Genomic DNA, 26,510 nt, shown 5'->3' on the forward strand with positions numbered 1-26,510 from the left:
TAAGGGGCGGGTGAGGTAAAATATCTGATGTATTCTTCAGTGGGACTACGTACAGCCTTCTTGGAAATGGAATGAAATTTCAAGTAGGGAATGAATGTATCAGAAATCCTTTTTCTTCAAAACTGTTATTCTAGATCCAGTCTTTATGCTATAATTGTCTATCTCATATTTACATTAGAGCTAACTTGGGGTGGGGGAGCCTGTTGTTTCCCAGAGTTGGCTATGTATTTGACCTGGACAAAGAATCCCTGTTTGTTAATTATGCATACTTAATTTTTATCCCACTTTTCCTTCTAAAATTTTATCCCCACAACCATAACCCTGTGAAGCATGTGGAGCTGGAAAAGAGTGTCTGACCAGAAGCTCATCCAGGGACTTTCGGCTCTGATAATCCAAATACACAAATGTTACACTGCTTCTTGTTATAGTGTCCCACGCTCACCTAAAAATTGTAATGATTTTAATGGGATTTGGATCAAAATATCATCTTCTGTGCTCCTGCCCATCTGGGTTAGACAACAACTTTACCCTACGATCTGGTGCTGCTGTCTCCTTCTTCCAACTTTAAGGCTAATATTAGTACTGACCTTTTCTGCTAAGGGGTTTTTTTGGAAAGACTCCCTGGATTGTTTTGCCTCCAGCTCAGCAACAATTATTAATGACACCATGACTGGAAACCTGACCCCTAAAGAAAGTTCTTGCCGTAGTGACAAGGCAATCCTTCCAATGCCATGGCTTCTAGAAAACAAACAGGATTGATCAGATATGGAGGAAAAACCTGTCAAAATCCCAGGTAGGAGTTTTTTAATTGATACATCTGGTAACTAGAAAACTAGGGGGACAATAGAAGTTGTACTTTAAGGAGTTAACGGATAGGCAGGATGCTGTCTTAGAATCAATACTCAAGGATCCCATTTGTGGGAAACATAGAATGACATAGCTTCTGTCATCTTGTTGTCTGGTGTAGGTTTATGATTCATACTGGGAAGTACCCAAGATTGTGAATAGCACCCTTCCCTTCCTCCCCTCCCCCTCCATCAGCTCAGCCCGATCAAAACCTTCCCAGCTTGTATTATACTTCCTGGCCTAGAATGTTGGCAGGTGAAAGGTGGCAGCATTGATGGCCAGGATTTGCTCTGCGACATACAGCTTGGGTTAAAGTTGTTTGTAAAAGGGCCGTCTATGTTAAATGGGGGTAGAAGCTGAGTACATATTGAGCAACTTGCTGCAAAGCTGATCTACTTGCATAAGAAGACATAGAAAGATAGCCAAACAGTATGATGAATAGAGTTTTATTCATTTTTATCTTTAAAAGGATTTTTACCTAGTTTATTCCATGTCACTAAACTTACCTAATTTTGGTCTCTACCTCCATGTGATGTCTCTGTAGTAAAAGTCCACTTTAGTTTGGCATGTTTCCCCTTGTTTTAATCATCAGGTTTATATGCCAGATTTCTTCCAGGACTTTGCAGTGGTATATATAAAATCCCTCCTCTTTCTTTCCCACAACAGCTCTACAAGGTAGTTTGGGCTGAAAGAAAGCGATAGGCCCAAAGTCACCCAGTGACTGTGAATGGATATGAATGTGACTTTCTGATCCTAGTCCTACAACTTAAAAGACTATCCCATTGTGAGTCATCTAATGTAGTCACTGGTCTTCTAATGTAATAATTTTTTGAAAGGTCTGCAGCATGATGTTATTTTTCCTTCTTATAAAATGTGTATGGTAGTTATTATTGAATTATAACTTTTGATTTTGTATTATAGTCAGTGGATTATTTCACTATCTCCTATTTTTCATCAGTCCCAGGGCAGTCCCAGAGAATTAATATAAATATATCAACATATAAAAATCTGACTTTTTAAAAAATGCATTGGATTGTGCTTACTTCAGTGTAACACTCTTCTGATGTATATTCAAACCATTTATTAAAGATTTATATATGTAAAAACATTCTAATAGAAGAAAGTGGTTTTCATTTGATAGTGATCAACTGGTGCTAGCTACTGCCTCATGCTCAAAGAAAGGACATAATAGTATCCGGATTCCATCAAAATTTTAAATGCTAAATTTCCTGATTCATATGATAATGGCAAAGAAGTTTCCAAAATGATCATAGGCAGAAAAAATTCAGGGAAATGGTGAATAGAACCAGAAATTTGAATTATCAACCAGGTTAAAGATATAATTCTCCTAGAAAGTCTTATACACAAATTCCAGTCTTTGGAATCAAATTTATAAAGCATCGCTTTCCACTGAACCATTTTCTTTGTTTTGAGAAATATTATTTTGTGATCTATTTGCCGAAGCACCTTCTCAGTTTATGATGAGGAAAAGTTGGCTTTAATCCAAGAACATTTTAAAATTTGGCTCATTTCAGATCACATTCTTAAAGTGAAAAAGAATAACATCATTGCACTTTTGTTGGTTTTGAGGTTTGAATTTTATTATTTGGGGGTGGGTGGTTTTTTTTTTAAAAAAATCCTACTGTTTAAGTACTGTTAAATATTAATGAGCGTCGTGGAGGATGAGGGGCTTTGATGTCCTATCTCAGCTCTTGCTTGTTTATCTTCATCAGTATTGCCCGGGGAATGCCAGCAAACCAACATACATCCTCATAGTGGTAGTTTAAACTACCATTATGGGATAGACCTACTGAAGGTAATCTGAAAGTTATAATTATCCCATAAAACACAAATCTTGAATATCACAGTTTAGAATTCTTAGATCCACTGCTAGCCTGAAGCTCTGTTTTCTTCAGAAATTCTAGTTTGTGGACTAATTCCGTAGTAAACACCAGTAGCACCAACATTTTGTTTGGCGTGTGAACTATTATGGGTCAAAGCCATACCTAGGGCAGGCTGGGCCCTTGACACCAGTTTCAGTAGTAGTTCAGGATCATTTCTTCCAGCCATGATCTCTGGCAAGCTCTGCACTCGGCCTTGAAGCCAGAGAACAAACAAATGGTGATTTAAAAGTAAAGTGAACCAGTGTTTTCCACTGAAAACAAAATAATGGGGCTTTGGAACTCTCCATGGTAATAACCATGTTACAGAGAGCTCAAACCTGTGCAAATTCTTGCATTTCTCTATTTTCATTTATTAGAAATGCAAAGTTCTAGCTCAGGTAGCTGTAAAAACAAAATACCAAATCATCATCATCATCATCAAGAAAGATGACAAAATATTGAAAACTGAGAAGATTTCACTTTATAGGTGGAAAGAATTGGATTTCTTCATTTAAGATTAAACATCATCCAAGCCTCTGTCTCTGTCCCTATTTCTGATTCTTATTCACTTATTTCTTACTTAAAATATAGGAGTTATCTATGCATACAGTATGTCAAATAAATAAATAACGGTGCATACTGACACATTATCATAACTGAATTCAACTGCAGGGTTTAATTTAGAGAAGCTGAACGCTCTAGAGAATTGGAAGTAAGAAATAAGACCCGGGGTCTCTGCTGTTGAAAGAAAGACCTCCTTGATGTCGGCTGGAAAAAAAAAATCTGTATTACAAAGGCTAAGAAATGAAACAGGTTGGTTTTTTCAATGTCTGTGTGTCATCACTTTCTGCAGTGGTGATTCTAAATGATATCAGGACCTTTCTCTCCCTAATAGCAAAGCATATTTGTCCAGAAGTGAGCTGCAAGTTATCTGTAATGTATACAAAGGTGGGAGTTCAACGACCTCTCGTCCAACACCGAACCTATCTTTCATGCATATGCAAACACAGGATCAGCCATAGCTGAGCTTTCAGGAAGAGCCAGACAGTCCAGTTCTGCAAGCTAGGAAGACGGTTGTCAGGATGTCTGGAGAGTTTGGGGAGCTCACACAGACTCCCCTCCAGAAAGTATGGATTCCCCGCACCAGCAGGCGTCTGCAGCAACGCAGGGGATGTGAGTTGGGATGAAAAAGTGGGTCAGCTCTTTCCCTTGAGGAAAAGCTAAGCTCTCTTGACGACGACAGGAGGTTTGAAAAGGGAAGGGCAAGGCAGGGCAGAACCAAATCTTCTGAAGCTGTGTTTTTGCAGGGATAATATACGGGAGCTTTATGAAAATGAGGGCTAAAGCAATCAGTGGCTAGTGCCAAGGCCAGAAGTGGGAAGGAGATCACTCTGTCTCTGACACCCCCTTTTTATTTTTCTTTCTAATACTCCTTCCCTCTCTCTCCCAAGCAGGAAGCCTGATCTCTTGTAGAGGAGTTTTGAAATTAGCCAGAAGGCTGTGTGCAACCCTAAGGAGTCACAAGGACTCTCTAAGGCCCAACTTGCTCAGGCAATAAGCATTTACGATGAGGGAAGGTTTGAACATCTTCAAGTTTGGTCTCTGAGTTCAATCTTCCTGAGTGGGAGAGACTCTAATCTTCCCAATCATTTGCTCCCCAGCCATGTATGGACTTCCAACTTCCAGAATTCACAATAATGGTCATGCTGGCCAGAAAATCCTGCAAATTAATGACTATGAATCCAGAGATCACCAAGGTGGAAAAGTCCTGGGTTAACTGTTATCTATCCCACAATAGTCTGCTGTGCTGTAGGTTTTACTGAAAGACTCTATTGGTTGCTTTAGGATTCAGAGTTTTAATGCTAAACCAGAAAAGGTTTGTATGTATTAGACAGAACACCATTTCTCTCTGTTTTGTGAGTTCCTGAATCTCATCACGAAATTAGGCTCAGTCTCTATTCCTTTTTCCATTTCTCTTCAGCCTCAGTGCCACAGTTCACCAATTCACCAACTATGGTGATCATGGTAGGATTGCCAGCACGGGGAAAAACTTACATCTCTAAAAAGCTCACTCGCTATCTCAACTGGATTGGGATCCCCACAAAAGGTATGGAAGGGAATAAATGATTCATTCTAGGTGAATGGAATCAAAGGGCAGAGGGAGAACCTCGTAAACCAACAGAGAAGGACTTACTTAAAAATACCAAGCCATCCTAGTCTCCATCTCCCTAGTGTTCAATGTTGGACAGTATCGCCGTGAAGCCGTCCAGACATACAAGAATTATGAGTTCTTCCGCCCAGACAATGAGGAAGCTATGCAGATCCGGAGGTGAGGAGCTTATTCAGATCTGATTGGTATAGTGGAGAAGACGGAGGAGGTTGTTTCCTACCACAATGCCCACCGTAGTCTGCCAGGATGCCCTCCGAAGTCTTAGTTCGATTTAACTTGGGGAGAGGGGCAGCAAATAAGGAGCTTTCAAATACAACCCTTAGTTTTTGTTTTCCAAAGATATTTCTGTGCCATATATGGGATCCAGGAGCATTCTTGGAAATAACTATTATCCTTGATTGTAGCATTTTATTTTCCAATATTCTATCTTCCCATTTAATGTTCTCGTAAAAAAAAAGCCTTTAAAACAGTCATATGGGACAAAGAATCTGGTGCCCAATTGAGTTGTCGCCTCACATTGGCCCCCTGCATGACATTTGGGGACCAGGGGATATGGGTCTTGGCAAGACCACATTTTTGTTTTTTGTAAACATGGCTGAAATAATAGCAATAGCACTTAGACTTATATACTGCTTCAAAGTGCTTTACAGCCCTCTCTAAGCAGTTTACAGAGTCCACATATTGCCCCCAACAATCTGGGTCCTCATTTTATCAATCTCGGAAGGATGGAAGGCTGAGTCAACCTTGAGCCTGGTGAGATTCGAACTGCCAAATTGCAGGCAGCCATTCAGTCTGCAGTACTGAATTCTAACCACTGTGCCACCACAGCTCTAAATAATGCACCTGAAACCTTCCACACATCTTTATGTGCTACTGAAAAAATAATTGTTGATATTACATTATAAAGATGCTGAAAAGGGGAGGCCATAGAGGAAAAGTCAGCATTCCCACTACCTCTTGAATTTAATAAAAAAAAAAAACATAGTTGTTAATACAAAAAGAATGTTTCAAAGATTCAACATGTGAAACATAATTTGATTGATTGATGATGTGCCATCAAGTTGGTGTTGACTGTTAGCGGACACATAGATTGGTTTCCTCCATGACAATCTGACCCTAACCTGACCTTTCAGGTCTTCCTACTGTGCATTCATTGCTACTGAACGATGATGGTCGTTCATTTCATCTCTTTCGTTCCACCTTTTCCAGCATAAGAACCTTCTCCAGAGAGCTAGGTCTTCACATAACATCCACAGTAGGATAATTTGAGCCTGGCCGTTTGTGCCTTGAGTGAGAATTCTGGGTTGATTCATTCAATGGCCCATTTGTTTGGCTGTCCACAGTATTTTCAGCAGTCTTCTCCAGTACCACCAATTCTCTTTCTAGCCTATCTCCTCAAACTTCAAGGAGGTAGCTTGGTCAGCTAGAAAGGCACTTTGCCTGTTCCATATTTCTATATTTATTTTTTGGTTTTTTGTTAATGTGGTGGTTGGTTGTTATTTATTTATTTTGGTGCTGCCACAACAATGGATTATATTGTGTGACCTCTTCCTTGCTATCTCTTTTAGACAGTGTGCATTAGCAGCTCTTCGGGATGTCCAAATCTATCTGAGCATGGAAGAGGGACAAGTGGCGGTAAGACAGCAAAAGCCCATGTAGATCTAATCCTATTGTCACCTATTTCAGGCTGTATGCCAATTCAGTGGCCTTGTCTTCTCCATTACCTAGGTTTTCGATGCCACTAACACTACACAGGAACGCCGTGCCCTTATCTTGCAGTTTGCCAAGGAGAATGGCTACAAAGTAAGCGGGGGAAATAAAGAGCCCATAAGAACAACAGGGTGTGATGACCTAGAGCTGTGTGCAAATTTGCAAGGCCTTGAGTGCCAAACCCTTAGAGATCCTCAAGGTTGTAATTTTTTAAAACTATAGAAGGAAGAAATTAAGTATATGACTGGAAAATAATCAAATTAATGTTTAATCAAATCAATTTCAGTTCTTGTCCTGATCTCACCTTGTAGTTTTGAAATCTGGACTTTGTCACCCTGTTCAGTTGCAATGCTGGGTCTGTGCCCTATTCTACGTACACTCTTTGCCACGAGGCAAATTCAGATTTGAAAATACAGACTGAATTAAGCAAACTGGGCTTTTTTTTCTTTTATTTACTTACCTTTACTTAATTTGCTTCCTAACTTTCATTTACAATGCAGAAGAAGCAAAGTTCAAAATTCTTTTTGTTACATTCATCTATCATTATAAGCCATTAAGATATTCAAAAACAAGTAACACCAGTAATTTTTTATTCTAGAATACCTACTAAGACAATGCAGTTCAGTTCTTAAAGCAAATTAAGCAGTCCTAATTGTCAGTTAGGTGAGACTTGAGTCACAGTTTTGGCTGTGATTAGATGAGGATGATATTTTTAAAAATAATTTTATTCGAAGTTGTTTTTAAAGAAACAAGATAATGCAGACTAAACTCAGAAAGGAAAAGGAAAAGAAAAAAAAATAAAAAGTGCAAGAAAAAAGAAAGAAGAAAAAAATAAGAATAAGAAAAGAAATATTTAAAGGAGTGACTTCTGATCTTCATTACAATAAGTTACAAACACCATTTATTCTTCATCCCCTATAAAATTACATGCAAGTATCTCTTCTTCCCATTGCCCATCCTCTACCTAGACACAAATCCATAAATCATTAACATTTCAGTCCTGGTCTCAGCCAAAGTCCATAAAAGATTTCAAGAATTTTATAGAAACATGTCTTTCTGCTCTTTCCATTTGCTTCTAGGAATCTTGATCTTTAATTCATTCGGATGTTATCAGAGGATTTGCTCTCTCTTCAGATTTTCTTTTTCCCACCTCGAAGGCTACTTCAAGGCTTAAATCCCTTTTGTAAATCCAATAATGAGGCATTGTCCAAGTCATCTTTTCGCTTATCGTTGGTATTTCCACTTTAACTGTCCTCTCTGTTTTATAATCCATATATTTTTCATTTTCCAGTATTTCAATAACTTCTTTATATTGTAATATTTCTGCTTCAGATGAGACTTGTTTTAGCTCTTTGTCCTATAGATCTTCCAAGATATTCTCTTTCATAACTGTCATTTCCTTTTAAATATCGTTTTGGACATAATCTAGCTGTAGAAGCAGACATCGCTGCTGACACTGTAGCTCCCAGTTTCTGTCCTGATTCTTCAAATGTCTCCTGGAGTATTTCAAATGGCATACCATGATCTGTTATTTTGTCTCAATGCTGATGAAAGGCAAATCTGCCTCTTCATTTTTCTTTTATGCCTAGAATATTTAGCCCCTTCTAGTATCCAATTTCTGAAAACATAAAGCCTCAAATTTTTATTATAATTTAAGGTAAACTAAATAATTTAGTTCCCATGAAGGTCCTCTTTATTGATATTATTATTTTCAAAATCATAACAAAACCCCTAGTATTTCAAAGTTGTCTGTTCCCTTAATTCATTTATCACTTTCTTGAATTAAATTAAATTGAATTTAATTTGGAATTAAAATCTTCTTCAGCTTTGGCCATTAATTTCAAATTCTTTACATTCTTAAGATTATAGTTATTTTTTTTCTTTTATTCCAAAATAAATGTAAACTCACTAAGTTTGCTCCCCATTTTTAGTTAGGGAAGGAAGGACAAAAATACATCCTTCCCCCCCCCAATACGGGACATTTCCTAGATACTTCAGTTTGCCTATTGCCCTGGTCACTTGGAATTCACAAAATCCTTTAAATCACGGTTTATGTTAAAATGCCAATATGAGATGTCACATCTGGAAGGTACCCAGCAGGGCTGTTGTTTTTTCGTAACTAGATTTGCAGGTTGCATAGTAGATTAGGCATCTAACCGCCATGTACATTCACTTGCCTTTCTCTCCCCACTACCACCACCACATCTCATACTTCCAGTAGATTTTGAAGGCTTACATAAAAATACAACAACTGCAAAATTTGTATAATAGAAGAAAATGCTTTTGTCAGGAGCAAATAGAATAGAATAGAATAGAATAGAATAGAATAGAATAGAATAGAATAGAATAGAATAGAATAGAATAGAATAGAATAAAGTAGAATAGAATTCTTTATTGGCCAAGTGCGATTGGACATGCAAGGAATTTGTCTTGGTGCATATGCATTATTTACATAGTATAAATAAAAAGACAAGATACATTCATCAAAAATCATAAGGTATAACACTTAATGATAGTCATAGGATACAAATAAGCAATCAAATCATACTTTAAATTTAAATTATCAAATCATAAATTACGGCGATTTCATATCCTTTCCTCTCTGAAATTAATTGTTTTCACTAGTTGTAATAGCTGATTGGTGGCTGACTAAATAATATTTTTTTCTCTTTCCGTGACCCCTCCATCTGCCACTGGAGGTTTTCTTCATTGAATCCATCTGTGATGATCCGGACATCATTCAGGAAAATATCAAGGTAAAACTCCTTTCTGTGCCTTCTGTCAGATATTTTGGTGATGTTTAAAGTCTGGAAGAGAGCTAAAGCCAGTTATAAAATCTATATCTCTCCATATTCAGGGGCATTCATTTGCATAGTTCAAAGGGATGGGAGTTGGCCATCTTAAAATTCATTCAGGTTTGGTGCAAGGGTTTTTTGTGGTATTCAAAAGTAAACTGACAGTCAGCTATTAACAACTGATAATGGAGCTCCTTTGGGGCAGGGGTTTAGTGCTACTGGAGTAGAGCTACTGTGAAATAATAGTACTGTATTCCAGAAAATTGTTAAATCGGTGGTAAAAAGCAGCCTGAAACAACAGCTGATAAGTGCATGAAGAAGAGAGTTGTGAAGCACCACAAGAGAAAGCTAGATAGTGAATAACTGCATCCATCCATCCATCCATCCATCCATCCATCCATCCATCCATCCTAGCTGCCCACTCCAACAGATTCTGAGTGGCTGACAAAATCAAGTACAAGATAAAACAATTGAAAACGTAAACAACACAACAGACTTGGAAAACAGTACAATAGCCACATCATCCTTCCCCCAAATATTAAGTCCAGGTCTGGGACCTAAGCCAGGTTTTAAGGGCTCTTGGAAACCCTAGGACAGTAAGCACCATCCATATCTCTGGGAGAATGCTGTTCCAGAGGATGTGACTGTAAGGGAGAAGGCACACTTCCTAGGTCTCACAGGTTGGCAGCATTTAATATAAGGGACCTGAAGTGTACCCACTCTGTCCAAATGTATTGGAAAGGCAGAAACAGTGAAAGAAAGGTGGTTCCTCGGGTAACCAAGCCCTGTGACATGAAGGGCTTTAAAGGTAACACCCAGCACCTTGAATTGCACTGAGAAACCATCTGGCAGCCAATACAGTGGTGACATGTGGCCACAATGAGAAGTTACTGCTCATGCTGCTGTATTTTGAAGCAGCTGTTGCTTCTGAATGATCTTCAAGGGCAGCCCTATAGAACACATTGAAGTAGTCCAGTCTGCAGGGTCCCCTGGTTGAAGAAAGCAATATACACAATATACCTCTGGAAAGGCTTTCCTGGCCACAGCTGCCATTGGCTCTTTCAGCAGTAGCTGTGAATCCAGGAGGACTCTCCCAAGTTGTACACAGGTCTTGATGGGGAAATCAAGTCCCATCCAAGACAAAGATGTGAATGTTCCCAACCCAGGAGGACTCGACAGCCAGATCCACTTAGTCTTGTAAGCATTGAGCCAAAGTCTCAGTGTCCCTCCCATCCAGATCCAGTTTCCCAAAAGTGGATCAGTACCTTGACAGATTTCCTTACCCAGTCTGGGGTAGAGATGTAAAGCTGAGGACACCTCCTTCTTCCCTGGCTTTCTAGACTCATACTAATCTGGATAATAACAAAGATCACCAGGCTGATTGGGTGTCTCTCTCTATCATATTCTCTATCCCCATCCTATGTTCTCTTCTTGCCTGGTGTACCAACCACCCACAGCAAGTGAAGCTAACCAGTCCTGATTACAAGGACTGTAACCGGGATGAAGTGGTGGAGGATTTCCTCAAGAGGATTGACTGTTACCAGAAAACCTATCAGCCATTAGATGATGAGTTGGACAGGTAAGGAGGGAATGTCTCTGCTACTGTGTTGGGGTTGGGCAGGTACATTCAAGGCCGTCTGCATTGCAGGGCATTTGAATTTTCAGTGGCTTGCAAAACATAGCATCAAAAAGATATTAAGCTTAAAAAGTCCCCCCCACCCCAGGGGTGAAATGCTCCCGGTTCGGATCGGATCGCTGGATGGAGGCGGATGATTCAGAGAACTGGTAGCAAAAATACCTGCCCCCCCACCATACTCAGCTGAGTTGCACAATCATCAGAGGCTTTTTTTTTACTTTTAAAAGCATTTTTTCTACAACCTCTTTGGCTGAAAAAATGCTTTTAAAAGTTAAAAAAAAAAGCCTCTGATGATCGTGCGGCTCAGCTGGGATCCTCAAAGGCTTTTAAAAGCATTTTTTCTACAACCTCTGAAGAGGTTGTAGAAAAAATGCTTTTAAAAGCCTCTGAGGATCCCAGCTGAGTTGCCTGATTGGCAGAGGCTTTTTTTCTTTTAAATGCCTCTGATGATCCAACTGAGTTGCCTGATTGTCAGAGGCATTTAAAAGAAAAAAAGCCTCTGCCGATCAGGCAACTCAGCTGGGATCGTCAGAGCCTTTTGAAAGCATTCTTTTACAACCTCTTCGCTGAAGAGGTTGTAGAAAAAATGGTTTTAAAAGTAAAGAAAAAAATTGGCCATGCCCATCCAGTCACATTACCCCCCCCACCAAGCCACGCCCACGGAACCTGTAGTAACAAATTTTAGATTTCAGCACTGTCCCACCCCCACCCCCCCCCTAAAAAATGTGCACTGCTCATGATAGTATAAAAGATTTTGGGAAAAACTGTGTGCCTTCCACTAAAGTAAAAGAAGTGGACTGCCAAGAATTGTGTTGCCGGTTCGATTTTGAGTATCTATAATTTCAACAAGAGACCCCTGGCTATCCATAAAAAGTTGTTTAAGGGGTGGAATGAAGAAATGATGGGTGAGAAAGGAAGGCATCTGCTGCTGCTTCACACAATATGCATACACAATTCCAGATATGACAATGCATTTGCATGTAATGAAAATAAATTAAATGTATTCTGTAACTGGCACCAGATTTTAATGGTCGGTTTTTATCTTTCATATTTGTGGAAATGGGTAAAATGTATATGTTAGGTACTGATGGTAAGAATTTTCACACTGCCAGCATTATTTCAGCCTCCAGATCTGTCACAAAACAGATCACAATCAGAAACTGTCCACAATAACTTTCATTTCTGCCTCTTATGATACACAGAGAATACCATGAGCCACTCTGGGTACAGTATATCCTCAAATTATGTTACCTAATCCATGTCATGTTATCAGAACTGAGGGAGGGAAGACACCTAAATAATTTAACTTGTGTGCCATCATGTTGCAAGCTTCAATCCTTTTGTAGGCATGTTGTGGCATCTCACACACACACACACACATTCACACACACATACATGGAGGGGCCTGTGTGGTGTTTTGTCATTTTGACAAAATTGCCAGATTCTGTAGATGCTTCTGCTGTGAACTACCATCATTTGTACAGTTACAGATGTTCCTTCTCCTACCAGTCTAAGAAAAAAAGTAATTTCCAGTATTTTGCACCTTCCTATTTGTCAATATATATGGAACAACAAACACACTGAGATCCTCTCAAGGTTATCTGGCCACCATTCTCCTGTCACATTTAAAAGTCGCTGTGAGTTAGGAAGCTGAAACGATAGCAGGTTGACATTTTTACAACTAAGCACTTTTTCCAAAACAGCTATGAATGTGTTTTGCGTGTTGAAACAGCAACTGAGTTAATAGGAAGAGAATAATTAGATTCTGAACAATGCATACGGGAAAAGGCAGGATTTGGAACAGATTTGGAACTTTCTTTGAAGGGTGGGGAGAAGAAAATAATGGAGAAAGGGTGGGGAAGAGAAAGTACAGAGAGTAAAGAGCTGGGAGGCAAGTTGAGACATGAGTTTCTACCTGGAACTAAATTAACCTTTTAGAAAAATTGTAGTTATTCAGTTACTATCATTGCAACAGTTCCAATAAATTAGACCACAGTCAGAAATAAATGATGCAGTTCCCCCAACCAGAGACAATAATGTGTTCACTAGAGGCTGGAGGTGAATCGCAAGATGGCATTCTTTCTACTAAGGAATACAAAACAAGTACTTTATCTTTTATATTTAACCCACCCATCTTCAAGTGAGTTTTCCAGTAAAACAATATCCATGTAATTGTTAATCTGTTAGCAAAGGTTGGGAAGTTTTTAAGAAGGCTGACATTCTCACAGTGCCTGCTAGTTATCTAATCATTGCATCACAGGCTAGAATTCATCTCTATAATTCTATTTTATTCGTATATCTAGTACTGGTATGTACCAGAGCTATGGTCTACTGTATATAGTATTCCAAAATTAATTTTTGCTTATTTAATTTTGTGATGAATATTCTATCTCCATTCTTCTTAATCAAAAGATAAAATTTCTGAGAATATGCTATAGGAGACGTTCTTAAAAAAAAACACTTAATTCTATGATAAATGGACCCCATCTTGTATTTTACAGGTAGTTCTCAACTTACAACCACAACTGAGCCCAAAATTTATGTTGCTAAGTGAGAAATTTGTTAAGTGAGTTTTGCCCCATTTTACGATTTTTCTTGCCACATTTGTTAAGTGAATCACTGCAGTTATTAAATTAGTAACACCTTTGTTAAGTGAATCTGACTTCCCCTTTGACTTTCCTTGTCTGAAGATCACAAAAGGGGATCACATGACCCCAGGACACTGCAGCCTTCATAAATATGGACCAATTGTCAAGCATCCGAATGTAAATCATGTGATTATGGGGATGCTGCAACAGTCGTAAGCAGGGGTGGGTTCTAAATTTTTTTTCTACCGGTTCTGTGGGTGTGGCTTATTTTGTGGGCATGGCTTAATGGTCATGTGACAATTCTTTAGGATTTATCAGAGGTACTGGTCTACCAGGCTTTTAACTGCTTGCAGAGCTGTACCAGTCTACTCATTTGTTTTTGGAGGCACCGGTCTACCCATTTGTTTTTGGAGGCACCGATCTACTCATTCGTTTTTGGAAGCACCGGTCTACCCATTTGTTTTTGGAGGCACCGATCTACCACCACACTGCCTTTTAACACTAATCAGCTGTAGGGCGGTCCTTTGAAGCCCCGCAGCAAGAGTTTAAAAGTTTTTTTCCTTCTAGCCGATCAGCTGGGACTCAGGAGGCAGCAATAGATTGGGGGTGGGGCCAAATAAAAGGTAAGAATAATGCGGGGGTGGGGTGGGGGGTGGGAGGGCCAAGCTCCCGAACAAAGAGAACTGGTTCGGTGACATCATATTGTCACCGCTACTGGCTTGGCCGAACCGGGAGGAACCCACTACTGGTCCTAAGTGTGAAAAACGGTCATAAGTCACTTTTTCAGTACCATTGTAACTTCAAACGGTCAGTAAGCGAACAGTCATAAGTTGAGGACTACCTGTATTCTGGTAATACAGTCTTTTCCAATCTATTGCCATGTGACTACATTTCCCAATTCTAAGCCCAACACATTTGGAGATAGGGTTAGGGAAAGCTGGTATAATTTTGGCGAACGTTTAATACCAGTACTGAAAATTGGTAGTAAAATATTAGATGTTAGGAACGAATCAGAAGTGAATTATGCTGGTTAAAAATGCCACATTTTTTAAAACCAATATTTAAAGAAAAGCAGGCACTAAGAAACGTTGAGTGCTTAATCCATGAGAGTGGTGAATTGGTTATCCCACAAAGCTGTTGAGCTAAACTCCCAGAAAGCCCATGATAGATGGTAACGATGGCAGAGAGTCATAATTCAAACATCTGGGAAAGCCAGAGTTTTCCCAGTCCTGATTATAACTAACAAATGGATCCATCCATCCAAAAGAATGGCTCCTCAAATGTGATTTGGTTATTCTTCTTACTCTAGTTCCCTGTCCTACATTAAGATCTTCAATGTTGGCAGTCGGTACCTAGTGAACAGGGTTCAGGACCACGTACAGAGTCGCACTGTTTATTACCTGATGAATATCCATGTGACACCCCGCTCCATCTACCTCAGTCGGCACGGGGAGAGCGAGCTTAACCTCCGGGGGTGCATTGGGGGTGACTCTGGGCTATCTGAGCGTGGCAAACAGGTATGCTTATCACATTGTTATATCTTGGTATGTTGTTGCATGTTAGCTGTTTCAAGTCAGGCCAAGCAGCATAAAAGCATCAGCAGTGGATAAATTCAGCAGTTTGATGTAGTGATTGAAGCACCAAGCTAGCACTCGCAGAAAGAACCTGTGAGTTCCATTTCTTCCTTAGGCATAAAAAACCATCTGGGTGACTTTGAATCAGTCACTCTCTCCCAGCCAGGAGAGAGGCAAAAGCAAAACACTTCTGAAAATCTTACCAGGAAAACTCTAAGGACTAGTCCAGGCAGTTGCCTGGAGTTGAATCAAACCAAACCAGGTCAAATCAAGTTTATTACAGTCAAAGACCAGAGCCAAGAACAAAGAAAAACACTCAATGAACATCCAGTTAAAAATTCTAGAATAAAAGTAATAAATAACAGATAAAATCTATATTAAAATCACAATTTGGCATCCAGTCTGTCAGTTACACATGGCCTAACTATACGATAGTAACAATCCATAAACTGCGAGGCCTGTAGTCATTAAATACTAAAATGCAAAGAAATAGTAATGCAAAAGGCTTTGCCATATTAGTTGTGTAAAATTTGTTAAGGTGGATTAATCACGTTTCCGACGAATCCCCAGTGCTGCTGCGCACAATCTAGCCACCTGCGCTGTAGTTACAGTCTGTTCATCCTTAAGCAGCCACTGGAGATAAGCAGTGTCAGAATGGCCAGAGTACTCTTGGGGCAAATGTGCCGAGTCCTTTGGGTGATTCATATCTAACATTTTTTCCATATTTTTTCCCACCCTCCCTTTCTTTGTCAGTATGCCTGTGCTTTGGCCAACTTCATCCGTTCCCAGGATATCCGTGACCTCAAGGTCTGGACAAGCCACATGAAACGCACAATCCAAACAGCAGAAGCATTGCATGTGCCCTATGAACAGTGGAAAGCATTGAATGAGATTGATGCGGTGAGAAGCTATCTTTAACACATCCTGGTTCTTAAATTGGAAGGTAGCCCTTAGGATTGCACATTTCTCTCACTCTCATTTACCGCAAATTGCCTTCTATGACCAAGAGAGGCCTAACTCTCAAGACCAGAGTCCCTTCTTTAGCCTCATCCTGCGGAAAGCATATGAGAGAAACCTGATACTTTGCTTCTTCATAAACTTTCTTTCAGCTGTCTTTTCTTCTCAGTGTCCAGAACTCAGGGATTCCAAATCCTGCATTTGTTTCAGGGTGTCTGTGAGGAGATGACTTATGAAGCAATCCAGGCCAGTTATCCACAAGAGTTTGCCCTGCGAGATCAGGACAAATACCGCTACCGCTATCCTAAAGGAGAAGTAAGAACTGTACAATCTGGAACATGGGTGGATTTAGGTAGCATGTTACAAAAGGGGGAAATGGGCAACTCTAACATGCTCCCAGGAACAGAGGAGGATGGGCAAAGAAAGTATTATCACTAATCAAAGAAAAACGGCTAAAATTGAAGTCACCCTTAAGGTTATAACGAAAAGCAGGACAAAAATTCTAATCTAAATCAACACCAACAGAGAGGCCTCTCCAAATTTCTTCCTTCAGTCCTATGAAGATTTGGTGCAGCGCCTGGAGCCGGTCATCATGGAGCTGGAACGACAAGAGAATGTGCTGGTAATTTGCCACCAAGCTGTCATGCGCTGCCTCCTTGCCTACTTCCTGGACAAAAGTGCAGGTACCAGAACCATTTTTCCACATTGCAAGACTTTCCTCTCCCCCTTCCTGATTTAGTCTTCTCAGCTAAGAGCCTGGGAAGCAGATGGTGGCAAAACCTTCAGTGTATGATTCTTCCTGTATATAAGGCATTTTCTCTTCCCGTAACACTTGCCAGTGGAAAAAAATTAAACTTTTCTCCTTTAGATTGCAAGACGTTGCTTTTGCAAATTGGATGGATTGTTCTTATGCACCAGTTCTTCCTTTTCCTTAGACTCTCAGTGTAGTTCTAGAGATCACGTTTGTTTCATTTGCCATTCTTCTTTTTCAGAGGAATTGCCATACCTCAAGTGCCCATTGCACACTGTTCTCAAGCTCACCCCTGTGGCATACGGTAAGTCCCTTCTTCCTGATCAAAGATCCATTTGGACAGCAAAAATCAGAAGTCTGTTTTAGGGGAGCATGCAGAGATAGCCAGTGATTAGGCACTGAAGATGAATTTATTGCAAAACAAAATATAATATACTCATATTGCTACCTAAAGTTATCAAATAGTGGTTGGTAGTAAATTGTTCTCTAAAGTTAATAAGCTTCCTCCCATTTTGTGGCTACGTACAGTCATTGATACATTCCTTCAGGGACTTTTCCTACTTGTATGAATACTGTGGAACATGCAGGGAGAAAAAGCAAGAATTGCTGGCCTGTACAGTCTTTTCCAATTTATTGACTCTAATGTAGTTTGCTGTTGCTACTTTCTTGATTTTTTTTTACTTCTCTGTCCACTGTAAGCTACAGTCCTAGTACTTTTTAGCTGTCTTACTAGACAAATCCAATCCTGCTTAACTTCTCTAAGATTAGCTAAGGCAGGGGTATCAAACTGGATTTCTTTGAGGGCCGGATCAACATTGTAGTTCTCCTCCAACAGCAATCTGCTGGCCAAAAATGAGCCACGTGGACCCCCCCGCAACAAGTTTTTGGCTGGCAGAGTGCTATAGGCCGTGGAGGCCAAAAACAGGGGGAGTGCACATGGCCCGTTTTGGCCAGCAGAGGCACCACGGGCCAGTCCTTTGATATTTCCAGGCTGGCCCTGTGGGTCGTATTGAATTTGACACCTACAGTCGTTAAACATCTACCTGAACAAAGCTACACATCTCCTCTTCTATATTCATCTCTGCACACTGCACAACATTGCGTTTCTGTGACCAATCAGCAGCCTATTGGCAATAACCGCCATACTGGAGTTCCAGCCATTTTAATTCTGCTCAATTAAAAGGAAAAAACTGGCAGTTCCAAATCAGGTATTCATGCCAACCAATGCAAGTCATGACTATTTTCAGAGAAGGGAGTTCGTGCAGGCGTAGCAGGTCATCTTGAAGCTGATAAAGCCATTGGCAGTGAATGAGTGTTTGGAACTCCTATCTCCCATCAGTAATTGGGGGTTCATTCTTTTGGGGACAGGCTGCGAGGTGGAATCCATTTTTCTCAATATTGAGGCTGTGAATACACACCGGGAACGCCCCACGGTAAGGAGGATTCCTGTCACATGGGAGATTTTATATGAAAACCTTTGGAAAGAGGTTGTGAAGGAAGCTGTGATTGGCAAAGGGCTTGTATGACCTGAAGCTTTTCAGCCCCATTGTGTATTCCTGGTTATTGACTTGACAGGTGCTCCTGTTAAAGATCATTGTATTCAGAGTTGCATCTCTCTATGTAATATTTTCCTCTTATCTTCACTCCCCGCCCCCAAAACACCCTTAGCATTTTTCCTACAAAGCTAGCCAGGCCCCCTTGTATCGGCACTACCGCGCTGTGCCAATGGCTAGCCCTGAGCCCACCAAACAACCCTGCTGGAAAGATCTGGGGCGCTCTCCTCCCTCTTGCCTGTTTGACCCTCAGGTAAAAGAATCCTCTCTTCACCTGACTCCCTAACCTAATTCTGCCACATCGGACTCGCTGTGCTTTGCTGTGCTATCTCAATGCTTTTACTAACCTGCCCTTGAGAAATTCCTTCGAAGCCCAAAGACACAATTTCATGGTGCCAAATTATTCACAAGAAAACCATATGTAGTTGACAAGAACTAGTCCAATATTCTGCAATGGGTCTATACTGAAAGAAGTGGTAGAACTACTCTTCTCTGCCCAAGGGCAGAGTTGAGAAACAGAGCCAAGATACACTGGCTATAATTCTAACACTCCGGATACTTGAAATGACTAATATAAATGGATGTAGACAGGCTTCAGTTCTTCACTGTATTTCCTTTTTAGGTCATAGTGGTGCTTTAAAGTCTTTCTTTCCTTTGTCTTCTTGCAGAATGTTGATGTGTCACGAGATCCTACGGAAGCCCTAGACACCGTGCCAGACCATTATTAAACTTAAACACTAAAAACAAAAATAAACTGACTTTATTAAGAGGTTCTATTACTAATATAGATATACAGTGCCATCTAGAGAAACATAACTGGAATGCAAGTTCTGAACTACTTTGTATCACTTTATACATGTAGACATATCTCATTCAAAATGTCTTTGGGGATTCTCAAATCATGGTTGTCCCAAAAGTGCTTTTTCAAGAGGCAATTGGACTTTCTGGTTTTTCTTTGAAGACGTTTTGCTTCTCATCCAAGAAGCTTCTTCAACTCTGACTGGATGGTGGGGAATGGAAGGATTTATACACCTTGCAGACAGCTGGTCATCCTGTAGTCTGCAATTTTTCTGGAAATGCATTTATACTCCTGCACCATTCGAAGCATCTTCAAAGAAAAACCAGAAAGCCCAGTTGCCTCTTGAAAAAGCACCTTTGGGACAACCATGACCTGGATGACTGAGAATCTCCATAGACTTTTAGCGATGCACTTTGGGATGAATACTCTTCGAATGGTGCAGGAGTATGAACGGATTTCCAGAAAAATTGCAGACTACAGGATGACCAGCTGTCTTGCAAGGAGTATAAATCCTTCCATTCCCCACCATCCAGTCAGAGCTGAAGAAGCTTCTTGGATGAGAAACAAAACGTCTTCAAAGAAAAACCACAAAGTCCAGTTGCCTCTTGAAAAAAATCACCTCTGGGATCTCATCCAAAGGCAACTCAAGGTATAGATCTGCCAACCTAAGATGAATAATTGAGTCCCATCCATCAAATTCTTTAAACAAAGAATAAATCAACTATAAACTTTAAAAAAAAAAAAACACAGAGCATAATCCTGGCAAATGTAAACACCTTTAAAGCTCCATTTCTTTAGAGAGAATTAAATAAGCACTTAGGTTCAGTAGAGGATCCAATGGAAGCTTTGCCAAGATAATATACCTTATTTTTATTTTGATGAATGAATACAGGACTCTACCATATATGTCAACTGAAATGAAGTGGGAAGCAATACAGAAAATATAGCAAAGAAAAATGATTGCAAAAATATTTTTATTTCCAGTAGATATTCGATCATCTTATTTCCAGAAAATACTATTGCTAATGCTTGAGTAATTACCAAGTTTTAGAGAAGAATTTTATCTTCATAACCAATAAAATGGTCCAGTCTATTCTGGAATCTTTCCTTCACAAAACAGGGAATGTATTAAGCACAGATCATGAAATGGGGCTCTGGTAATCCTACCAAGAATAGTAACAGAAAACAGGCAGTGGTTCTAGCAGTTCCAGGGAGGAGTTTTTGACAGTTCCTTATAATTCAACACCACAATATTTATAACTTTCCCACCGCATTAGCTTCTGCTTCCGCTTCATTGTACTGACTCATCCAAGATTTGGGATTCTGATTTTGTATCTAATCAAGGAAAATCAAAGGAGTCCAATTAGGAAAATAGAATAAAAAGATATACCATATTCTCTGCAATACCCTCCCTGAAGTTATTAAGGAAAATAGAAATCGTACGGACATGATTTAGGCTGTACAGCTTTGTCTGCCTACCTGTCTGCTTATTTATTTTATTTATAATCTTTTCTCAGAGAGCAAAAGGTGGTATGTATGAGGGTTCTCTTCTAACTTTACCAACCTAGCAAGAATTGTGTGAGCCGGGCAAGGTTGAAAGAGAATAACATCAAGAAGGAACTTAAGCCCAGATCTCCAAGGCCCACATTTTAACCACAGAACTACACTGGCTCTTATCAGAACAGTACAGGATCTGTTAACGGTTAGACATTTTAATGCCCTAAGACTTGTTTCAAGCAAGCATAACTGCCAACAAAAAGCTGAGTATATTCAGAAAGGAAAGCTTAGATGTTAAAGTGAGTACTTAGAAAATTGCCAATTTTCTGCAAAATCCATAACTCCCATCATTCAGTGTTTTGATCCTGTTTCTGGTAAAATATTAAAAAAGGATGAAAAGGACAAGTTCCATGTCAAAATGTACAACTGTTCAGACCCATTTATTAATCCAACGTATTTTAATTCTACAACCTTAGTTATCCTTAATGCAGAAGTTGAATATTTATTTGTATCCCACCTTTATTATTTTTTAAAAATAACTCAAGGTGGTGAAAGTATCCAACACAATTTCCTCCTCCTATTTTTCCTACAACAACCACCCTGTGAAGTAAGTTGGACTGAGAGAGTGACTGATCCAAGGTCAGCCAGCCAATTTTCATGGCTAAAGTAGGATTAGAATTCATAATCTCCCGGTTTCTAGTCTGGTGCCTTAACCATGAAACCAAATGTCACAAAGTCCAATCCTTTCCCCTGTCTAGTCATTACCTTAGCAACAAACTGTAGGATCTGCTTCTTGGAAGTCTCTTTAAAAGCCCGTGGTCCCCATCTGAACTCAAACTCAGGAGGATCTGTGTGTGGGAGACGTGTATATTCCAGATATCTAGGAAGTGAGAATGATGTGATCAGTGAAAGAAAACCTTTGTAAGCACCAGACAGATTATTTAGTAGAATAACTGATTCAGCTCAAAGATATCATTCCTGCCTTTTGGAAGAAAATAGTTTGAGATTTCCCATTAGCCTGTATCCTAATTAATAATCCTATCCCAATCCCCTTTCTTAAAAGATCCAGATGTTAGCCATTAAAAGACAAGCAAAACATTCTGAATTCCCATCTGCCATTCACTGAAACCAATATGATCAATTTCTCTTCGAGCACTAAAGATAGCACAAAGGCTTTGCAACCCCCAACTCACTTTTGCCTCACAAATTCCTCTGTCACCAGCTTTTTCACATCACCAAATATTTTGTGTTTTCCCCTGGGGGAAAAAAAAGAATGTCTCAGATCAGGAGACAAAGGAGATTTTCTTCCCCGATTCATCCAACCACATTGAAATATTTGAATTTATCTCTCAGTGCTGTCTCAGAGCAGCCAATATTACCCAGAACAGTCAATATGTAATCTCCTCAGCATTTCCCAAACAGCAGCTGCATGAAGACAAAAGAGAACAGTAAGCATATGAAACTATCTAAGAAACAGGGTAAATTAAGTAGGAGTGAAAGTGAAACCTACATTCTTTGATCACGTTGCCTTTCATGAAGATAAGACTAAGTATTACTATAAGAAGGCCCATCTTGGGAGTGTTCTCATCACTAAAGAAAAGAAAAGAAAAGAAAAAAGATTCTGTTTCTTAGTCTGGAAGTGAAGACAGGATTTGCAATGCAAAAGAAACCTGAATTACCCAGTGAGAAACAATTTTTTTCAGCCAAACTTTTAACATTTCAATCCAGGAACTAATGAAAGAAGATCTGTGGACTGCACAAAGCATGGGATAACACAGAGGAACTCCATTTCCCAAAGCTTAGAGAATACATGGGTTCTCCTCAGGCATAGGGCCACCAGCTGAAATCTCATTGGGGGATGCACTTCCCAAAACTTTTGAAAAGGCACCCCATGAAATTCTGTTATTACAATTTGAGACACTTTTCAATATGTCAGAAAGGGAGAATGGTTAAACACATGACTGAAAATCATATATTTAATTAATTTAGTACGCTTAATTCAATGTATACTTAAATATAAACAAAATGAAATTTAGCTTCTGCCATACCACTTAAAAGACTACGTGGCCCAGAAAAAGTTTTTGATCTCTACCTTAGTATCTCAAAATGCAGGAATATAGAAACCATGTTATCAGAAAAAAGCAATACTATTGCTCATTTCAAAATGTATGAAGAGATTTTTGACGTGTTTTGTACAAGGTTTTACACAAAATTTAGCCAACACAGAAGCACAGAAACAGAGGCATTACATTCCCCCTTTTCCTTACTCATTCGCAATCTCTGCTTCCAAAGGAGGAAATTTACTGATCAGGATGTAGGAATGGTACTTTGGGTCAATTTCCACAAGTCCCAGTCCAAATACCTGAGAAAACAGGAAAGATAAATCAGAATAGAGCTCCCTTCCTTGTTCACTATTATTGTCTCTTCTTTTTAAATGAGAGAAAACTCATATGCAAACATAACAAATTGATATGTTTAATAAATAATTAATAAAATCTATCATTTCCATTAGTTGTATAAGTTATCTTGTTTATGATAAATGTTCAGACTCTAGATTGTTGACAAAGAGTTCAGCCTGAATTAGTATCCCCAACTGTAAGCCTAGATTAACCAAATTTAAAAAAAAAGAAATATAATACATTTACAATCTATTGAAATTTCTCCATTCATTCAGGTTAAGATAGAAATGCCAGTCATTTTGATGACAAGGGCAAATCATTTCCCAAATTATGAGGCTAGATTTCTCATTGCTTATGGTCAATGGAGTATTTCGGTTTCATTATATCCTACAATGACCTTTTCTACATACTCTTGTAGCATCTTGAAAATTGATAAACTAATTGAAATATAAGCTTTCATGGATCATAGTCAATGCAATAGTGAGTCTTTAGGATAGACAAGATTTTTTGTGCTGCAGGATTCCCACTCTGAAAACTTTTTTATTGCTAAATTTTTAGACTAGCTTCTTCATTCAGAAAGTAAGATTTATAGATTGATCAAATATGCTAAAATCATCAATGGATTCCTCACTTGTTGAAGAGTCTGATTGGCTCGTCTGAGGAGCTCAGGAAAGAGATCTTTGTAGTCTTTGATGACATATTTCAGAATATCTGTAAAAAGACAAATAATGTTGATCTATCAGTTCCTAGAGAACTGGAATGGGAAGAGACTGATCTCATATCTGGGGTTTCAAGTGCTTTTAGTTGGCAACTAGAATTTTGAACTAGTTGCACTTAATCTTATGTTCTTTTGATGAATGCTACTTATACGTACAACATTCTGTGTAATGTTGGACCTACTCAAATTAAACACAAATAACAATGAAGTTTATGGCATACATTCTGACAGAAACGTTAAAAAACCAAATAATTTCTAGTTTAGCACTCATAAAGTAGATTGTTCTTTACTTAGCATTACTAATTGTTATATATTTACTATCCTGCTCCGTGGCTCTTAAATGACCTTGCCAAAAAAAACCAAACAAACTGGATTAAAGTTGGGGGAAAGAGGCTCACCAAAATAATAAAAATGCTCCCATTTTTTGAAAAACTCAATCTTAGAACAGAAATTATTGAAAACAGAGCACATGCAGATATCTGTATTCCAACCCTGGAAACTGAATCCAAGTCCCCCTGATGAAATAAAATAAAAATAAATCCATGCTTACCTGTCCTTTTAATAGGAATTTTCTTCTGATCTTTGATCAGAAGGAATTGCACCAGTTCATTTACCTACACAGAGAATATAACAAACATTGCAGGCAGACTTGTGCATGTGTTACAGTTCCATGAGTACAGTATTAATCTAAGTTTCCTATAAATATTGTCTTCAGTGTCCCTAGCCGTTCTGTAACTTTAAAAAAATCTCTAGGTCAGGAAAGCTGCTACAATGTAGATAACTGTTACAAATCATAAAATGTGTACTTATTTATTTTAAAACAGAGCATACATCTTTGGTTATAGCCAGTCATAACAAGAAGCCCTCAAAAATGTATAAAAAGTGCCTCACTTTTTGTTCCACTTCAGAAGCGGAGTGTTGCTCCAAGTTACGTTGCGCCTGACTTAGCGTCTGAGTCTGACTTAAAGTGAATTCTTCATCAACTTCCATATGCCGTACCTGGACAAAAGCAAATGGATGGTCCCTGAAAGATTTGTTTTGTTACTGGGCCTTTGCATTTCCATTATTAAATCCATGTCCCTATGCATATTTACCTGTAAGTAAATCTCATGGAAAACAGTAGAATTTACTTCTAGATAAATATGCACAAGGCAGCACTGAAGTAGACTGTTTCACAAGGGGAGACTTAAAATAATAAGAAGAAATAAAATAGTAAACAGATCAGTCTGTACTAAACACTAAGCCAGATTTGCCAAGAACTTCCTTCAGAAGCTCATTCAAGCACCACTGCACCGTTTGTCTTACTGCACGAAAAAAACGGCAAGCAACAACATGAATTTGTTATATTTCCTCCATTTTCATTTGATACAGGCACAGGCACGGCAGACCACAGATTCCTATCGCCACATGTGAAAAAAGGCATGGCTATTTATATTAATAAAATAAGGGTTTAAGAACATATATTCATGCAATTCAAGGTGTCACAAATATTTTGTACTATTCTAATCACATCCGAGTATGGGAAAGATGACATTAAAATTGGCTATTTTTGAAATATCACATTATGTGTCCTGTTCCCTTTTCTAACAATAAAAAAAAATGTGTGCATCTTTTACATCACCTATTCTGAACCTTAGTTATAAGCTAGCCTTCCCCTACAGGTGTATCCTACACTTACTGGCATACCTTTGAAGAGCCAGATCCTTTGCTGCTGCCGCCACTATGCCTGTGCTGAGACATGGTGAAATAGACCTGAATGGAACAAGAAAATAAATTTATTACCGCTCATATCCAGTCTCTGAAGGTGCAGCAAAAGTCCTTAACCTTTGTCAATTGTCTATATACAGGTGACCAGCAAGTAGCCTCTTCTACCTGTAAATAAAAGGAAGGTTTCCAAGATCCTAAACTAGCAGATCTTCCCCTCTAGTTCCTCAAGAAGGTCTCTTCCCAATATCCAACACTTGAACTCCAACAAGTTTATTCTGGTGGGAAAACCCAGCACTGGACTAAATTTCTACCCAGGGACAGTTCTGTGCCAGCCCAAATAGTCCCCATATTCTCGTGACTCCCATAGTCTCTGTTTTTTAGGTGTCTTTCGCCTTTAGCCGAGACACAGCAACTAGCAATGCAAAAGACAGTGCTTATAAAGTGCCACTCCGGCCTCCCAACCCAGAAAGACGACTTGGTTCTGCTCGCACTAGCAGGACCTCCAGGCACGAAGGTTAATTCTCAACACACTTACTCAGTCCGCCTTTTTCCTCTTGTTAGAAAAGCCTCTAGTCTCGGTTCCGTCCGCGGCCTCACTGCACATGCGCCTCTCTTTCCGCCCGGCCGGTAGAACTTTGCAACGGCGCACGCGCGTCACTGTGAACCCTTCCTCTACTTGCGGAGTCTCCTTCTTGAGCGTCGCTTAGCAACGCCTGACGGGTAGCGAGCGTTGTTCGGTATATCCTTCTCCAATGGGGGGGGGGGGGGAGGGGGCGGCGGCGCTGCTTGCGGAGGAGGGAGGCCATCGGAGCTGCCAAACTCCGGAGATAGCAGCAAAGAGATATAGAAACAGCAACATCTTTGCTGCTGTGTAGGGCTGGCAGGATATTTGCAGCCTGAATAGGGTGGCCCTGTCTTAGGTTTATT

The 26,510-nt window shown here is 39.5% G+C and overlaps 2 protein-coding genes across 6 annotated transcripts; one reads left to right on the top strand and one right to left on the bottom strand.

The window, feature by feature from the left end:
• Nucleotides 1–675: 675 nt before the first annotated feature.
• On the top strand, nucleotides 676–19,350 carry PFKFB1 (6-phosphofructo-2-kinase/fructose-2,6-biphosphatase 1). Of its 4 annotated transcripts, XM_070938105.1 has the most exons (17): nucleotides 676–793; nucleotides 1,513–1,630; nucleotides 3,402–3,542; nucleotides 4,711–4,836; nucleotides 4,962–5,058; nucleotides 6,468–6,534; nucleotides 6,628–6,702; nucleotides 9,309–9,365; nucleotides 10,862–10,983; nucleotides 14,938–15,145; nucleotides 15,956–16,102; nucleotides 16,370–16,474; nucleotides 16,713–16,842; nucleotides 17,152–17,214; nucleotides 18,279–18,343; nucleotides 18,579–18,716; nucleotides 19,132–19,349. In XM_070938105.1, the coding sequence occupies exons 3-17, from the start codon at nucleotides 3,491–3,493 to the stop codon at nucleotides 19,189–19,191; spliced, it is 1,512 nt and encodes a 503-aa protein (XP_070794206.1). In that variant the 5' UTR covers nucleotides 676–793; nucleotides 1,513–1,630; nucleotides 3,402–3,490; the 3' UTR covers nucleotides 19,192–19,349. The 4 variants fall into 4 exon arrangements, with proteins under 4 accessions (XP_070794206.1, XP_070794207.1, XP_070794205.1 ...); XM_070938106.1 differs by lacking the exon at nucleotides 1,513–1,630; XM_070938104.1 differs by lacking the exons at nucleotides 676–793; nucleotides 1,513–1,630; nucleotides 3,402–3,542 and adding an exon at nucleotides 3,802–3,902 and having other exon boundaries at nucleotides 19,132–19,350.
• An 867-nt stretch (nucleotides 19,351–20,217) lies between these two features.
• LOC139310890 (non-structural maintenance of chromosomes element 3 homolog) lies at nucleotides 20,218–26,207 on the bottom strand. 2 transcript variants are annotated; one of them, XM_070935137.1, is made up of 11 exons: nucleotides 26,119–26,207; nucleotides 25,563–25,628; nucleotides 24,768–24,875; nucleotides 24,427–24,490; nucleotides 23,790–23,869; nucleotides 23,027–23,121; nucleotides 22,270–22,349; nucleotides 22,139–22,184; nucleotides 21,953–22,015; nucleotides 21,525–21,639; nucleotides 20,218–20,597 (listed from the first exon to the last, which is right to left on the bottom strand). In XM_070935137.1, exons 2-11 carry the CDS (start codon nucleotides 25,614–25,616, stop codon nucleotides 20,517–20,519), a joined length of 786 nt encoding a protein of 261 aa, XP_070791238.1. In that variant the 5' UTR covers nucleotides 25,617–25,628; nucleotides 26,119–26,207; the 3' UTR covers nucleotides 20,218–20,516. The 2 variants fall into 2 exon arrangements, with proteins under 2 accessions (XP_070791238.1, XP_070791239.1); XM_070935138.1 differs by lacking the exon at nucleotides 26,119–26,207 and having other exon boundaries at nucleotides 25,555–25,621.
• Nucleotides 26,208–26,510: the final 303 nt, after the last annotated feature.

The sequence above is a fragment of the Pituophis catenifer genome, unplaced genomic scaffold (assembly GCF_029215685.1).
Source record: "Pituophis catenifer annectens isolate HBS135680 unplaced genomic scaffold, rPitCat1.0.hap2 SCAF_2, whole genome shotgun sequence".
Lineage (NCBI taxonomy): Eukaryota > Metazoa > Chordata > Lepidosauria > Squamata > Colubridae > Pituophis > Pituophis catenifer.